The sequence below is a fragment of the Dendrobium catenatum genome, unplaced genomic scaffold (assembly GCF_001605985.2).
Source record: "Dendrobium catenatum unplaced genomic scaffold, ASM160598v2 fragScaff_scaffold_1061, whole genome shotgun sequence".
In the NCBI taxonomy this organism is placed as follows: Eukaryota; Viridiplantae; Streptophyta; class Magnoliopsida; order Asparagales; family Orchidaceae; genus Dendrobium; species Dendrobium catenatum.
Window position 1 is genome coordinate 2,288,120 of NW_021319523.1, and position 16,530 is coordinate 2,304,649.

General features: G+C 35.8%; 1 protein-coding gene and 1 pseudogene across 3 annotated transcripts in view; one reads left to right on the forward strand and one right to left on the reverse strand.

The window, feature by feature from the left end:
• Positions 1 to 275: 275 nt before the first annotated feature.
• Positions 276 to 16,530, reverse strand: part of LOC110094987 (flavin-containing monooxygenase FMO GS-OX5-like) — a 22,203-nt gene continuing 5,948 nt past the window's right edge. The window contains exons 2-9 of one of the 3 annotated variants that reach the window (XR_003701943.1): positions 12,241 to 12,311; positions 7,827 to 7,976; positions 7,655 to 7,737; positions 6,503 to 6,638; positions 1,230 to 1,403; positions 980 to 1,149; positions 783 to 895; positions 276 to 571 (exon numbers count right to left, since the gene is read on the reverse strand). Coding sequence is in view for 1 of the 3 variants with exons in the window: in XM_020820353.2 (XP_020676012.1) it covers positions 853 to 895; positions 980 to 1,149; positions 1,230 to 1,403; positions 6,503 to 6,638; positions 7,655 to 7,737; positions 7,827 to 7,976; positions 12,241 to 12,311 (827 nt within the window). In the remaining 2 variants the exon portion in view is untranslated. Of the gene's footprint in view, positions 896 to 979; positions 1,150 to 1,229; positions 1,404 to 6,502; positions 6,639 to 7,654; positions 7,738 to 7,826; positions 7,977 to 12,240; positions 12,312 to 16,530 lie in introns of all 3 variants that reach the window. The other 2 variants (XR_003701942.1, XM_020820353.2) reach the window with 2 other exon arrangements.
• LOC114580512 lies at positions 8,859 to 9,017 on the forward strand (annotated as a pseudogene).

A 16,530-nucleotide genomic window follows, 5' to 3' on the forward strand; every position in this document is an offset into this window, starting at 1 on the left:
TACACACCAAATACACAATTGTGTATCTGGTGTGTATTACTGTGTACTGACTGATACACAGTTAATACAAAACAACATACGCCAATACATAACAACACCTAATAATACACTAGTCAACGCATCATATTTTTATTGGAGTGGAGTAGCTCTACATCTAGTGTTCGCACATAATAATTTCCTTTCGAGTCTTTCAATGAGAATTTTATCATCTCTAAATTCACGTTCAAAAACTCCATTCAAAGCATTTCGTGCTAACTAAAGCAATAAAGCGAATATGAAGAGAAATCAGAGAATTACTTACAATATGCTGTCCAAGAATCAGCTAACAATGATGAAAAGTAGAACAGGTAAATACAATGAATGAACATTTAACAGTATGCATATATGATGAATAATATAAATCAAGTTATCATATATTTCATAAATAGCAGTTCATTATTTCTCCAGCAGAAATCACCCAGCATATACAAACAAATCAGTTATCTCCTGAGTACCGGATTCCTTCTAATTGTGAAATTGACCTTCAAGCTCTTCTCATGGTTCCTTTATGTCAGCCCCCAATTCCCAACAGCTAAGTGGAGAAAAGGAACCTAAAAGTTAAAGAAGAGGTAGAATTGGGGAAGTACTTATCATAAACTAAGCTACTGAAAGAGCGTTCTGAATAACTTTTTTTTTCTTTTTTGCATGAGAAAACCTGACAGATGAGTATGAGAAGCTTCAAACCCTTTGATGGTTTGTGAATTGAGGTCTCATCAATAGGGAAAATTATTAGGTCCGATCACCTGACAAAAAGATACATCCCGATGATTCTCTCTATCCGGTGTCCGCACCTAATTATTTCCCCACAACAGACTACAAGGCCTTTGGGAGTGGCTCCGAATTGCCTGTTACTTCTCTGCAGGAAAAATATTGCAGCAATAGTGATCACCAATTACTTGCTATGAAGGTTTATTGATTCAATGGTGTCATCAAAGACTACCTCTGATTTGCATGTTGTGTCTGCGAAATCCATTGATCAAGATTCCACCTGTCGCGATAAGAATCATCGTAGGACACGACGCCCTTCATTGATGAGCTATACAACTGCAGCTTCCATTCCTCCACCAGTGGTAAACCAACCTCAGCAGCAAGCCAATTCAAATATCCGGGCTGTTTGCAAGGAAGAAGAAACTTTAATTTTGGAAGCACATATGATTTGAATAAAAGACTTGGAAAGCAGGATTGAAGACCTCATGAGCCGAAAGGAAATGAGTATAACGCTTAGGTTTCTTCATTTCTTCCATTTTTGCGTAGACTTCGTTGACAGAGGCAAGCATTTCTTCCTCTGATGGAAGTGTTAGTTTTCCTGATAAAACCTTAGCCACCCATTTGCATTGAAACTCAATCATAAGGTAAGTTATGGTCTGGCAACAAAACTCATTGATTAGAGGTTTTGTTTATAAATATTTTAAAAAAATGCAAATAAAATCAACATATTTATCCAATCAAAAGTGTCAGAAAATATAAGCAAAATGAATGAACATATCCTTCAGAATACAGTTTTAAATCTCGGCACTAAAGTATATGTTCGCTGATAGTATTTCCCAATGTTATGCTGAGGCTCACACCTCACTTCTATAACATGATAGGACAAAACAAAATTAAATTAAGAAGAGGCACGTTACATAGACAGACAAGCAAACTAGAACTTTTTTTTTTTCTTCTTCCATGCTAAGCATATTTGTACATACAAGTACACATATTCAATGAGCCTGAACTTCTAATTTGTGAATTTTTTATAGCCACTCACCGGCTGGTTTCCATTTTTTAAGTCACATATAAGATGGAATTCGAGCAATAGTAAGTCGGGATTAAATCTTTTAACCAACCACCCATTCCATTTTTGAATAATTTCTTTTTTTTTCCGTAACTTGAATCTTAAAAAAATATATAAAAAACAACAAATTCTCACAAAGAGATTTAAAAAAAAAACAAGAAAAAAAGTTAAGAAAATCATGGGCTCAATATTGTGCGTCAAGCTAGATAGAGTAAATTGCCTTAACCAATAGTTATTAATGGTTTTATCAGACCAAAGATTAATAGTGGATTGAAGTAACTTGAACTCAAAGTCTTTAATCGATCCTTTGTAATAATACACATGATCGCAGTGTATTAGTTGTTGGCCAATATGCTAACCTACTTCTCCTGAGAGCTGTTTAGAACTACCTTATAAACATGGTCAAGATGTATTCTCAATTAATTGAATTCTCAAAAAGAGCCCAAGTGATAAAATAAATCGCACAATAATTATCACATTAGTCTAACTAAGAGTTAAACTCAATCTGAGTAGAATAATTGGAGTTTAATTCCTAAAAAGTCATGCTCCTTAATCACCACTTAAATTGAATTTGTTTCTATTCTATGAGGCCACTGATCAAAACACCATAAAAGTAGGTAATGTAGAATGTCTTAGTGTCTAAGATTTCTAATATAAGTCTAACAAAAGATCCAAAAAATCATGCAACTAGCATGAACAAAATCAGAGGTCATAAACAATTATTTGACACTTAGATACAACAACATCAAGTCTTTATCACACTGTGGGGTCGGCTACATGAATCCCATTTCTCCATTGTGCCCTGTTAAGAGTCAAATTTTAATTTAAATCTAATAAAGAAATATTATTTCTAATATTTTCTAACCAAGTCATCTTAGTTCTACCTCTACCTTTCTTAATATAAGTCAAATCTAATACATCTACTCTCCTAACCATGTCATCGGAAGGCCGCCGATTTATGTGAGCAAACCATCCAAAGGCGACTCTCTATAATCTTATCTGCCACTGGAACTACTCCAACCTTTTTATGTATATGCTTGTTTCGTATCGACGTATCCTATCTCTAAGAGTAAAGCAACTCATCCACCTAAGTATCCTCATTTATGCAACACTTAACTTAATATTATATGTCTCTTTTATTATCCAACATTCTACGTCATAAAGCATTGAAAGTCTCACCATCATCTTATAGAACTTTCCCCCAAGTTTGAGGGGTACTTTCGATACTTTTATAAAATCTGAAAATATGAAGTAAATCAATTTTGAGAAAAAAGGATAATGACATCCTATAAAAAATAAGAACTAGAATTTCAAAACCAAGAAAGCCATGCAAAGAATTCTGTTATGTGCATAATAAATTATTGATAATGGATTAATCCTCGGTCGTTCGATCATGAATGCCACATTTATGCTTATGTGGGCTTCATGGAATAGTGACAGGACAAGGCAATAGTCCTTCAAAATCTACACCATAAGATCAGCTCAAAATCCATGATAACTAAATCAAATCAAACATTCATATCAAGTCTTTAATTAGGATCTAATAACCCAAATCAAATAATCTCCAACAGTAATCAGTAATCACCAAACATTAGCACTTCAAACTCTTGTTAGGCACAACAAATATAGCTCCAAAGGGCACTATTACCTCTCTAGAAGATTGAGAGAAATAAATGGAGAAGGCACAAGTTAAAATTAAATGCCTTCTTTGAGAAACTCGTCAAATAGGATTACCACATTTTAATGCTCCAACAAATATTTTTCCCTCACCCCAATGAACATTGAGGATCGTCGTTCCAAGAAGGCCCATGCGGAGATATCACATCATTGAACCAAATTTCCACCAACACAACAATAGGTGGATGATTTACATGATACCATTAGCTCAACACATTTGCCTTTAATGAACAAAATGGTTCTCTACACTAAAGTTGGAGTCAACAAGGACGCCCTTATGGTGTCTCCCATTGTTAGAAAAATGATTCATCACCACAACAACAATGGAAAAGTTACTCAACAACATTAATTCAACAGTCAACACATTATTTGGCATTCATTAAATAAAGAGAGAATTTTGAAAAAAAATACTTGCTAAGATCTTAGTTGAGGCCTAAAACAATTTAGGAGTCGATCCATAACTCCTCAAGGGATTCTCCCTTAGAGAACCTCACCCAAGGCCATACTTCTAAATTGGGGCAGTCGACAGCGAGCAACGAACATCAACAACCACAGCAGGCTCAGCTTCACACAAGCAGTGTATTTGGAATTTCTCAAATTGGATAAATACCAAATACACTAAAAATGAACTAGATAGTAAATTCCAAATGCATAAAAATTTTACTTTGCATTTGCTTCACTTCAAACTGATGAGGACATCGAAGATCAACGGCTACGATCGTGTTTACTTATCTTGATGTATTTTATTTGTTATTTGTACTTTTCCCTTTCTACCCTCACTTGAGGGTTTTGTCTTATGTGGCCCTAGGGGCAATTATGTCTTTTATTTTTCCTTCATGTAATTGGCTATTTAAACCTTCCCCTTCCTCTTGGAAAGGATGATGATTATTGATAATGAAAAGTTTATGTTCTTGTTGATCTCTTAGTGAGTTCATGAGAGGAGAAGCCCGAGGAGGGTAATTCGCAATACCCGCCAATCTTTGGAAGAGTCCGAGGTTCGCGGTTCTTACGATCTCTGTGTGAGTTCGTTAGTTATCTCTTTCTTTCTCATATATTCTTGTTCTTCTCCTTTCTCCCCTCTTCATCCACCAATTATTCCCCTAGCTCCACCTCCCCAACCGCCGGCCCTAATCCACCCGTGGCCGCCGACCACCCCCCACCCGTTCCCAAGTCTCTCCACCATCGGCCTTCTCCCCCTTTTCCCCCCACTTGTTCGAATTTTGAAAATTCAAAATTTATTGAGTTCAAAATTTTTCCAAATTTGTCAAAGCCAAATATGGAAAGTTTTCAAATTCAAATAAATTTGAAATTCGAATCAAAGTGGATCTCATAATCAAGCCTTCTAATGCAAACAAGCAAAATTTTGCGAAGGTTCGTTGCATTTTTGCTCCAATCCTCTCTTTCCTCTCCCTCTTGAGCAGCGGGCCCGCCTAGACTCCCTCTTCGCATTAATTGTACATTGTGACCTCCCCCCATTTGAATATTCACAGCAATGGCTCGATATTCGACCTCAGACTATGCACTTCCTCATAATTTCCGGTCTATACAGTGAGAGTCCTAAATATGAATGTTACAGTCGATCAAGGATTTTGTTTCTTGAAAACTCCTCCCTTTTCCTCTCTTTTGAACCGCCGGGCTCTCCTCTTAGCTTCCCATTTACTCCCTAATTATGCTTATTTCTCTTTTTTTGAATTTGAAATTCCAATTTCAAGTCAATTCTCCACCTTATTCAAAAACTGAAACTAATTTCAGATTTTGGGATTAATTTCTCTCTCTAGACCCGCCGGCCCCTCTTTGATGTGGGGGGGGGACCCCAATTTGAGCCCATTTAACTTCCCTTAATCTCTATTTTGGAATTGAAAGGGTTCAAATTCACAATTGGATTTTTCCATTCCTACTTCACTAAAACTGGGAAAAGTTTATTTCAGGTTTTTTTTAAACTCATTCCACCTAGTCCAAACCTTAACTCTTTCCACCCTGCCATGTGTGGGAATCATGGCTGTTCCAGGGGTTTTGAGAGGCCAAATAAGTCGTCTGTTCCAAAACCTTCAAATGATGCGTTCGGAAGTTTTTGTAGCTGCTGCCCAGGAAATTTTCGGCAAGACGAGCTGCTGTCCTGCTCTCCTAAAACCTCCGGGTTGCTGTCCTGAAGCCCTACAGCTGCTGTCCCAAGGGTCCAGCAGGTTCCTAATGCTGTGTCGCCATCCGGAAGGCCTTTATTTGTTGTCCAGATTTTCGGGAAAACTGTGGGGGTTGCTGTCCTCTTCATCCAGTGCCTTGGTGATCAAACGAGAAGCTTCGCAATCCCTCGTCTTTGAGTAAACTCTTTCCCCGAATCTTTTATCTTCAAAGTGCTCTCAATTGTGGTCAAGTAAATTCATGACGTTCATGTTAATGCTTCTCCGCTAGAACCTAGTAATAGAAAGAGTTGTGTGTGAGAGATCCTTCATAATACTAATCTTATTGTTAGCATTGGAATTTATTGTTGGAACGATCCATGTATGCAATGTTGGATTAAGTGGCTATCTTTTTTACTTAACTTTTATTCATGTGATTTAACCTAAACTAAGTGCCTTTTAATATTTATCTTATCGTTCAATTCCGCATAAGATCTTGCCTATTATTGCCTCTAAATCTAAGTGTGCAAACTTTCATTAAGAAAATCATCTTCGCATGGGTTAGTTTCACATCACAAACTAAACTGAAATTTTTGAAAGTCCCGTATTTGACTTACTTTTACACTAGGATTACTAGCAACCAAATGTTTAAGTAGGCCTTTTGATCCATTTAAATTTTAGAAAATCTCTATATTTTTATTTAAAGCTTTTTACAGGAATAAATAAAGCCAGCAATTTTGCTGTCAAAGTTTATTGCTAAAAGCCTATTTTCTCAAGAAGAAGAAATGCAAAGTTGATGCCGAAGAACTTAAGATCACCTACTATTGTTTCTAACCACCTTAAAGAAGTGAAGAACGAAGTCATGTACACAAGTTACTTTAATTTTACCAACCTTACTCGAAATTCCAACAAAAGATATCCATGGTGCGAGGTGTGGCGGAAAGACATGTTTGAATAGAGGACTAACACGGCTGTCGTCAATGCTTACAATTGTATTTTCCTCAAAAAAGGGAAAATTGAAAATGTACCTGTAGAAATAAAATGAGCGTTAGCATACTTAAATGGGGATGAAACTGCACGCGCTAAAAGTTGACGGTATTCATATTTAAGTTATTTGTAAGTATATTTTTACCTTAGTAATATTTGTCTTCTGCACTCTCAGCCCCCTCCAAAGTTATCTCAAACTTCTAGTTTTATGGAGTAAATATCACAAAAAATTTTTAAAAACGAGGGACTACTAAAATTTTGGGCTATAGTGGCATTTTCAATTTTTTTTTTTAGTTTTCATTAATAATAATATTTTTTAGAAATGTGCCAAAAAAATCTTTTATCAAAGCTTTTTATTTTTAAATTTATTACTAATGCTTTTGTGATAAACTTTTTATGACAAAAGACTAATGCTTATTCACACTTATACCAAAAAATCATGCCAATTTTTTAACATAAACAAGAAATTAATATTGATAAATCATGTAAAATTGTGGCTACAAAAAAAAATTTATAACTTAAAATGTTTTTATTTACAATTTCTAAGAAATGAGAGTAAAATTAATATTTAGTTAAAGAAAATGTGGCTATAATTTAGTATGAATATCCATTTCTCCATATTGCAACCATGTAAGGCATCGCAGCCAAGTTCTTCCTTATTTAATTGACCTATCCTTTTTGAGATAGACCTTTTGCATTAGATACATGAATATTTTTACATATTTTAGTGTTTAGTAGCATATTACAGCTGATAAGCCTGGATGAAGAATTGATTAAAATTAGATATATAAATTATTCTTTTATTTATTTCCTTTTGAAATTATTATTGATTTTCTAATTTGTTATTATAAAATTTATTTGTAGAGATTATTATTTTTTCCAACTAACTCAATATATTAGATCTCCGACTGGTCATTAGTCATGGGAAGCATGCTAATTATGCAAAACAAACTGATGAAATATTACATGACATTACTAAGAATCTCAAAACATAATATATTCCAAGAAAAAAAAAAAAAAACTTTGATTGGGAAGGAAAGAGGATCCTATACAATACCCTGTGCAATGGAGGATCACATCTGCAATTACTTCCGAACCATCTTCAAATACAACAGTGCCATCTTCATGAACACATTTTATCTGGTTGGAAACATGCAAGTGCATACCAGTTAGCGCCTTTTTCATCAAAATTCGCTCAGACAAAAGGAAATTAGGGGATGAGATATAACCATCAAATGCTGCCACATATTATCATAGTTATCTAATTTTCCGAGCTTAACTTCTGTAGTTCTTGAAGCCACGTGAACTTCTTTGGCAAACTTCGAAATTTCTTTAGAGATGTCAAAGGCACTTGCTCCCTTTCCGATAATGACAACAACCTGTGCCATAACCTTATTTTCGGTTACAATGAAGAAGATAGCAATCATCCAAATAACATGATAATAATTGATGCAAGTATTGGTGAATTGTGTACCAAATTATAGAAACTACTTAATTTTTCCCACTTAACTCCATTGGACCCATATTGACTTTTTTTCCTAACAGCATTCTCCTTGGAGCGCATCTAATATGCACAGAACTCAGAATTAAACAATGTGCAGGTAGACTCTTCATACTAATGCTTAAATTTATCTGTTTAAACTCGTCGTCGTCGTCATAGAAAAAGAGTAACTTGGTAGATAATCAGGAAGAGTAGTCATTACAAAGTACTAAAGTGGTATCACGTGATAGATCAAGTGTACCCGTGTGTGTATGACCAAAGAGAAAATGATTGTGAAGAAAGCCCTGCCACACTATGTAAATCTTACTAGTTCATTCCTGAAAAGTGTAAAATGTTTCAAAATTTTGTAATTGTTCCTTATAACTGTCTAATTTACCGCCCTACCTTTAGAATTTAGCCGCCAGTGTAACCAAAAAGATTTCTTTCTCCTTTCCTGTATAACTATTGCGTGCTAAAATTTTTTTGATAAATTGAAGGAGTGATGGAGCTCTATACACATCTTAGATTAAAGATTTCAGACAAGCACATGCAGTTAGAAAATAAATTGTTTGCGGAAAACTTTGGAGAGAAGAACCCCTGAGCCTGTTCAAATACATTCACTATTTGCGTACACGAGCACAAAGTTTGTTGACCTCCTCGCAGTCATTGGGGTGAAATATTGCTACAAAATGCATCAGAATGATGACAAATTACTTCAGGGGCATAAATAGCGATCAGCACAATTGTTGGCAACAAAAGCCATAAAGGCAAATGACAATGCAAAAAGGGTCGGTTGGCTATGTATGCCACGCACATCTTTTAATTGATCGGCGTTATATGGTTATCAAAACATATGACCGATATAATTTATAGATGCTATAGGGTTGGCTTGTTCGGCTAAACCTCCTTTTTTTCAAGGCAAATGACAACTTACTCCATAGAATATTTGGGAGGCGTAAGCACAAAAAACATCTCTTTGTAGCTCCCTTATAAAATAGTGGTGTGCCTTTAGTGACAACTATGAGCATCAATCTATTGTTGGTAATACCCCAAATAATTGTGTTAACTCAGAAAAATGCCTGAACACTAATTTTCTAAATTAGGATTCTATTCTTTAGCTGGTAGATTAATTTTAACTTAATCAGATTTATCCTAGTATTAACTTCAAGGTTTATTTAGACCTAAACTTCCTATGAGTGCAAAAAACATCTACTCATGATCGCAACAAAGGTGAGCTTTCGGCACAATTTTTTTAGGGATACCAACAGAACAAGTGAGATATCGCGGAGGTCATGATGACACAATGGTACGATGCAAATCATAATAACACTTAAGAGATCCAAATATTAAGAAGAGCATTCAAATCTTTATCCATTATATTCTTTACAGTTATTAAAGATGAGTACAGTATATTTTTCCCTCCCATAATCATAATGTGATCGATTTATGCTAAAAAAAAATTTGATCGAAATATGTTACCACTAGACTGACCTAGTTGGCTAACATGAACCAAAGTGAACTTTAGAGGTCTGCAATGATCCAATGGTAAAAGTCTAACAATAGCTACCATCGATAATTAATCTAATTCGTGATTTGAATTATATCATAGGTCTTGATAGCACAAGCATATCGATGGTGACAGGTTAAAGTTTTGATGGTCATATTGACATGAATGACTATAAGCAATGAAAAAGATTTGCAATATCCAATTTGATGTTGTTAGAAAACAAGAAAACAATGACAATATCCAACCAATTTTACATGGATATATTAGTCTCTTTGTAATAGTCAGTTGTTGCAAATAATTAGCAAAATGGAGGTCTCTAATGGTCACAATGATTTTGAGAAGATTCCAAGTTCTTATAAAAATCAATAAACAAGGCATTTTTGGCAACTAAGCCTTCATGCACGCTCCTCATTGGCGGCAATTCCCAAGGGAGGCTTACTCTTAAGAAACCCTAACTAATGGAGGGGAGGCAATCCCTCTGCCCCATCACGTAAGTTTAAGTCTATGCGAGAAAGGAGAGAGGGGATAGGCTCAAATCAAACTAGTCCACGTCCACGCTGGTCCAATTTGTACTCATTTCCATTAATTTAACTTGCTTCAGCACAATTAGACTATACATTATGTTATTCAAACAATTATGGATTCATTTCAACAAATTGATCTTGTGGCAGATTGTTTACATCATCCTATGATCCGTATGATCTTCAATTTCAACTTTTTTTTAGTTAAACTAATTTAGTCCTTTTGAGTTTTCTCGGGATTCAGGTGCTGCATCAGGATATGTGTTGATCAAATAATGATTTTGGAAATCCCAACATATTCAGTTTCTAAACTTCTTATTTTCTTACTATTATATACTACATACTTCCCTATGTGCAGCCCTCTCATCTTTTTTATGAAAATTCCCTCCTCTTTTCATCAAGCTCCCTGCAGCTACCCCACTACAAGACGCTTTTATTTGGTCCGGTGCAAGGACCTAGAGGAAGGTTCGGTTTTGCCTAAAAAAAGTGCAAATACCGAGTTTTTTGAAAAAATACCGAGTTTTTCAAAAAACTCGGTATTTGCACTTTTTGACCTATTTTTGCCTAAAACCGAACCTTCCTCTACATCCAGTGAAAGGACCAAATAATTGCTCCACTACAAGGTGACTTGAGGGGAAACTTCAAAAATAAATGAGGACTTAAAAAAACCATTCTATAGTTTTCTCCTTGCAGAAGAAATTATAAAATATTTTGGAAAACAACTCTGCTAGTTTTCATTTTTTTTCATAAATAAGGGCACTTAGACCTAATTGATATATCAAAATTATAATAAGTTCTTAACTATCTTTTTTCTTCTTCATGTGCATTGTCTCTGAAATTGTGCTGCCATCCAAATGTTAAGATCTCACTGGTGAGCTAGCACATGATCATTTGCAGACTCATCAAGAAGTAAACCGTGCAACATGATGTGGAATTGACAAAATGCCTTAGCTCGGATCCTACTGGAGCATGGCAAGAGAATTATTTTCATTTGATAAAACAAAAATATATAGACATATACATGGTCGATCTGCAAAAAACTCACATTATCCGTGCAAGTATGTCTATGTTATACCTAACCCAAGCACCCAGGAAGGCATTTAAATTAGGTTCTTTACAGCATAGACATTTAACAATGTTGGAAGCAACTTAGACATTTGTTCACAACAACAACATCAAGCCTTTATCCCACTACGTGGGGTCGGCAACATGAATCATTTTTCTCCATTGTGTCCTATTAAAGGTCAAATTCTTGTTTAAATCTAATAAAGAAAGGTCATTCCTAATATTTTCTAACCAAGTCTTTTTAGGTCTGCCTCTACCTTTCTTAACATAAGTCAAATCTAATACCTCTACTCTCCTAACCGGGTCATTGGAAGGCCGCCGTTTTATGTGACCAAACCATCTAAGGCGACTCTCTCTAATCTTATCTTCTACTGGAGTTACTCCAACCTTTTCACGTATATGCTCATTTCGTATCCTATCTCTAAGGGTAAAGCCACTCATCCACCTGAGCATCCTCATCTCTGTCACACTTAACTTAGTATTATGCTTCTCTTTTAATGGCCAACATTCAGCACCATAAAGCATTGCAGGCCTCACTACCATCTTATAGAATTTTCCCTTAATTTGAGGGGTACTTTTCTATCACACAACAAGCCCGATGCATTCCTCCACTTCAACCATCCAATTTGAATTCTGCTGATAATATCCCCATCTATTTCACCATCACTCTGAACAATAGATCCAAGATATCTAAAACGTGTACTCTTATTAATGACTTGATCGCCCAAAGTCACAATCCCCTAGTACTACTAAAATTACACTCCATATATTCCGTTTTAGATCTACTCAAGCGAAAACCTTTAGTCTCTAATGTCGACCTCCATAAATCAAGTTTACTTTCAACTCCCTCTCTAATCTTATCAACAAAAAGAATATCATCAGCAAAAAGCATACACCAAGGAATTAACTTAGACATTTGTTGCGATGGGTAAAACCCAACCATTCTCCATAGGAATGTATAATGTTAAAGCATCTATATTTTAACTTGATTCACTCTTAGCCTGATATGTCTATGTAGAAGAATGCATCCTTAAACATTTATGATGTGAGGCATTTTCACAACTCCATACCTGATCCAGAAATGGTTCAGGAATGCGATAATTATGACTATGTATCTGCTGTCCGCGCCATGTTTTGATGCCTGTACACATTTTCAAAGTTGATCATTAGTGACTGTGTTGAATATATGTAAAGATGAACAAACCTTATAACATAATAATAGGCTTAGAAAAAGACTACCATAGTTAGCTTTAACAAATTTGATTACCACTGGTTCTTTAACAAAAAAAGAGTGACAGAAGAGAATAATGCTGACATTGGAGTTCAGGGACGAGAGCTACATAAGCTAAAAGAAGATTACAACATACGGAAAAAGAATTTGAAGATCCTCTTTCACAGAAATACTCTTGCTTAGCTAAGAAAACAATTATATGTTATACAAAAACAATGACCAAAAGAAATGTGGGATTCCTAGGAGAGTAAATGTGTAATACATCGTTGATGAAGCTTTATTTGGATTGAAGGAAATGAAGGAAATGTGCTGCGGAGCACTCCATCAAAGGCCTCGATGGTTCCAGCAGATTCTCTTCAATGACTCTGTTAACAACTCCAGAGGCATCTTTTCAACGTCTTCTTCCTCAGCAACTTATGTGGTTTTCCTCTCCTAGTTGAGTCTTACAGTTATTTGACTTTTGCATTTCTTTCCTCCACGATCTCTAAAAGGACACCAATGGGATAGGTGATGGAGTTTCAATTTTTTGAGATGAACTATATTTGATCATCTTCAGTTGTCACTATTTGCAATGTAGACATCTTCAAGATTGAGATGGAATTTGCCCGTTCAGTTGAGCAACTTACGTTGACAAGCAAGGAAAGAGAGGGAAACTTTGAGCACCTCACATGCAAGAAAAGAGATGGAAACTTTGAGCACCTCACACGTAAACCATTTGTGTTATTATGATATGGTGTGGAGAAGCTTTCCAGTGATTTTACATACAAAATACCCCACACAAATGCTCCTAAGCATTTTTATTGGTTGGTAGGATGAGTTCCAAATACCCGTAAACACTTTTTTTAGTATAATGGGATAGAATTTAGGTCCTACTGCCCCTAGAACCGCGCATTATCAATGGGGATGAATGGATTACTCTTGCTAACCCTTGCAAAGATGATTTGGAAGCGCTATAAATATTTACTCAAAATTTCAAGACAAAAATATAAATGTTGAGACAAAGAAAGAGGGCAAAAATGAACATTAATGCAAGTTCACCAATGAAAGAATAAGAAAAAAAATTGCTATGAAAATCATACAAGCAAAAAGGTAGTAACATATTTATTTTTTGCACATGCAATCTAAAATGAGCAAAATAGTGCATCAAAAAGCGTGTGGCACGAGATAGATGCACTATGTGTACACATTTCGATTAAATTCATTTCATCAAAAAGGGGAGGAGACTATGAAGTGGAAACAACTTCAATATAGCACACATCTTTCAATAGACTTTTGGTGTGAACCAAGAAGCAACGTTTAAAATTGCGCAATAAAAGGCGCGCCTCAGCGCAATTTCGCCCATTTAAGCCTCAAAGCCTACGCAATAAGTTTAGTTTATGAGGCTTACGCCTCAAGTTTACTGAGGCGCGCCTCGCCTCATATATTTAAGGCGTCACCTTTTTTAAAATTAACCTTTTTTTTTGCAGTTCGGACCCCCAATTGCCGACGTGGCGTGTCTAGTGAAATGTCGACGTGGCATCAACATTTAAACCCTTGTAAAGGTCGAATGGCAGAGTCGACGTTTCGATTTTCAAGTTACGGTAAACTTTCGAACTTTCAAGCATTCACTCCGGAGCAATTTCAAGCATTCTTCACTCAGTTTCTTCTAAGATGTCGTCACCCCCAAAGAAAAAGGTAACTTAATGCTATGTTTTCTATTTCGTAATGCGTATTTTATGGTTATGCTATGCGTTGGTGTTCAAGGTTCTGAAGATCTTCTTATTTTATGCTTATTCTATGCGTATGCATTGCTTCTCGAAACTTTTTAAATGTTTGATACTGTGATGCCATCGTGTTTTCTCTGTATTCATGGTTTATGATAAATTTATGTTGAAATTTGAAACATAAAACCTAACTAAATTTTAAACACAGGGTAAATATGCGTAGGCTGTGCGTACGCAATGCGTCTTTTGTGCGTATTCTATGCGTATACGTTGCGTTCTTCGTGCTTATATTGTGCGTACTTTATGCGTGCGTATAATTTGCTGCCATGTTTCCTGCACTGTGCGTTCTTGTGCGTAATATATGCATATGTTATGCGTACACCATGCGTGACCGTTGCTTATATTCTGCGTATGTTGTGAGTTTTTTGTGCGTGTCTCATTTACTTATTTTAAAGACAGATTTTGGCAAAGTGTCTTATATGCCATTACAACCACTAGACCTTTAGTTCATGTTTTAAGGATGGTGGATGCTGAGAAGAAGCCTGCAATGAGTTTCATCTACAATGCTATGGATGAAGCCAAAGAGATGATTGCCTCTAACTTAGGAGAATCCAAAGTTCGCTATGAACGAGGCTTGAGGGAAGCTTTAGGGAAATTTGGAAATATTATGATGATAGGTGGGGACATACAGCTTACACGACACTTGCACCCCGCTGCTTACTACCTAAAAGCCCTCAGTTATCAATATGCAAGAACAAGTCTACAAACCCTGAAAATAAAGTTGGGACTTATATTCATTGCATGATCGTCTAATAATAGATGCCACGTTATGAGATTGATTATGATTGTTTGGATGTAGATTTGTTCTTCTCTGAGGAATTAGAAATATTGTTGTAGAAATGGTTGTTCTATTAGATTCGTCAGATTTCGACACTTAGGACTTTAAATGGTTAACACCTGGATAGGATGTAGCGGACGTGAATTGGAGGACGGTCATCCGATAACCAGCGTTAGTGTTGATTGCTCCGTGTTTGCAGTCTTTTCCCGGCTAGCTGACAGAGTTGCACTGCTCTTTAAAATTTTAGCCTGTTTTCGTAGCACTTTTGGCTCAATATTAGCTTTTCCGTTATCTCAGCTTTTCTTGGTGCTTTGTACTGTGTGTGGTTGTTCAAGGACTACTGGTAGCTTAGATTTATTCAATTTTAGTTATGATATAAGGGCTTGACTTTTCATGTGTTTGCTTGTTGTGGTTTTAGCCAGTGGTGTGCACGGCAGTCAAGTGCTGTTTGTAAAGATAAGAGGGCCTAAAGATGATTGCTAAGAACCTCATACAAGAGGGATCTTGGAGAACATGCAAAGGAGTTTGAAGATTCTGCAGTTGTCTTGAGAGGTTTTGTAGAGATTAGAGAGTTTGTACAGTTTGAGAATTGGTGAGGCGCTTTGGATGGTTTTGGAGGCGCTATGTATATGTAAATACGTGGATCAACATTCTTCCTCCCTTTTTTCATTTTATTCATTGCATTTTTATTATTATTTTTTGAAATTTCTCACTTGATTATTTTAAAATTTATCATAAATATATTTTAAATCTTGGAGCTCTAACAAAAAAAGAAAAATTAAATACTCTTGGATTTTAAAATGCTCAGTATTTGAAAATTTCCATATTTATTAGTCAGGAAGCATTTTCTTCAATTGGCTCCCATAATTTTTGTAAATCATTTGATTTTATATTTTTCCTTTAAAAGGTACATCATCATTATTTTGATTAATTTTAATAATTAATAAAGTTTTTTATTAATCAAATATTTTCAAATTTTAATTGCTTGCACAAATGTTCATGATTATATAATTTTTTTTCTAGAAATTGTTCGGCAGGCCTCCCAGTCACCCGCTCCGCCACCGAGGGGAAAATTGGGGACGGGCTCTGGCTGTAGATTCTTCCTACCCGGTGGTTTTGACCTAAGGTCGACGGCGTAGGGTCTCATTTGCAATCCATTTCATGCGCAGTGGCTAGAGATCGATGCGTGAGGTCTTGTCAAATTGTAAAATCATTGTTCCGGGCCCAGTGTCTAAATCGAATGGTAGCGGGTCTTCACCCTTTTAACCATCCACCGGTCGGTACGCTCAAAGGTACGACGGCCGGAGTGGGAGATGGTCCTTCGACGCTTGTTGAAAATTTTTTTCTTTTTTTATATAACATATTTTAGAAATGTATAGTCATTTTTAATATATTTATGAAACAGATATTATAATATATATATATTTATAAGTTATTATATATACATATATTTATACTAGAGAGGGAGAGAGGGATCGTTATGAAACAATTTCCATCTGCGGCCACCCTTGGGCTCTTTCCCTTTTCGACCTGACGATTTCAGCTCGGTGCTACAAGTGACTGCCAGATTGCTACGAAGCGAAGTCGG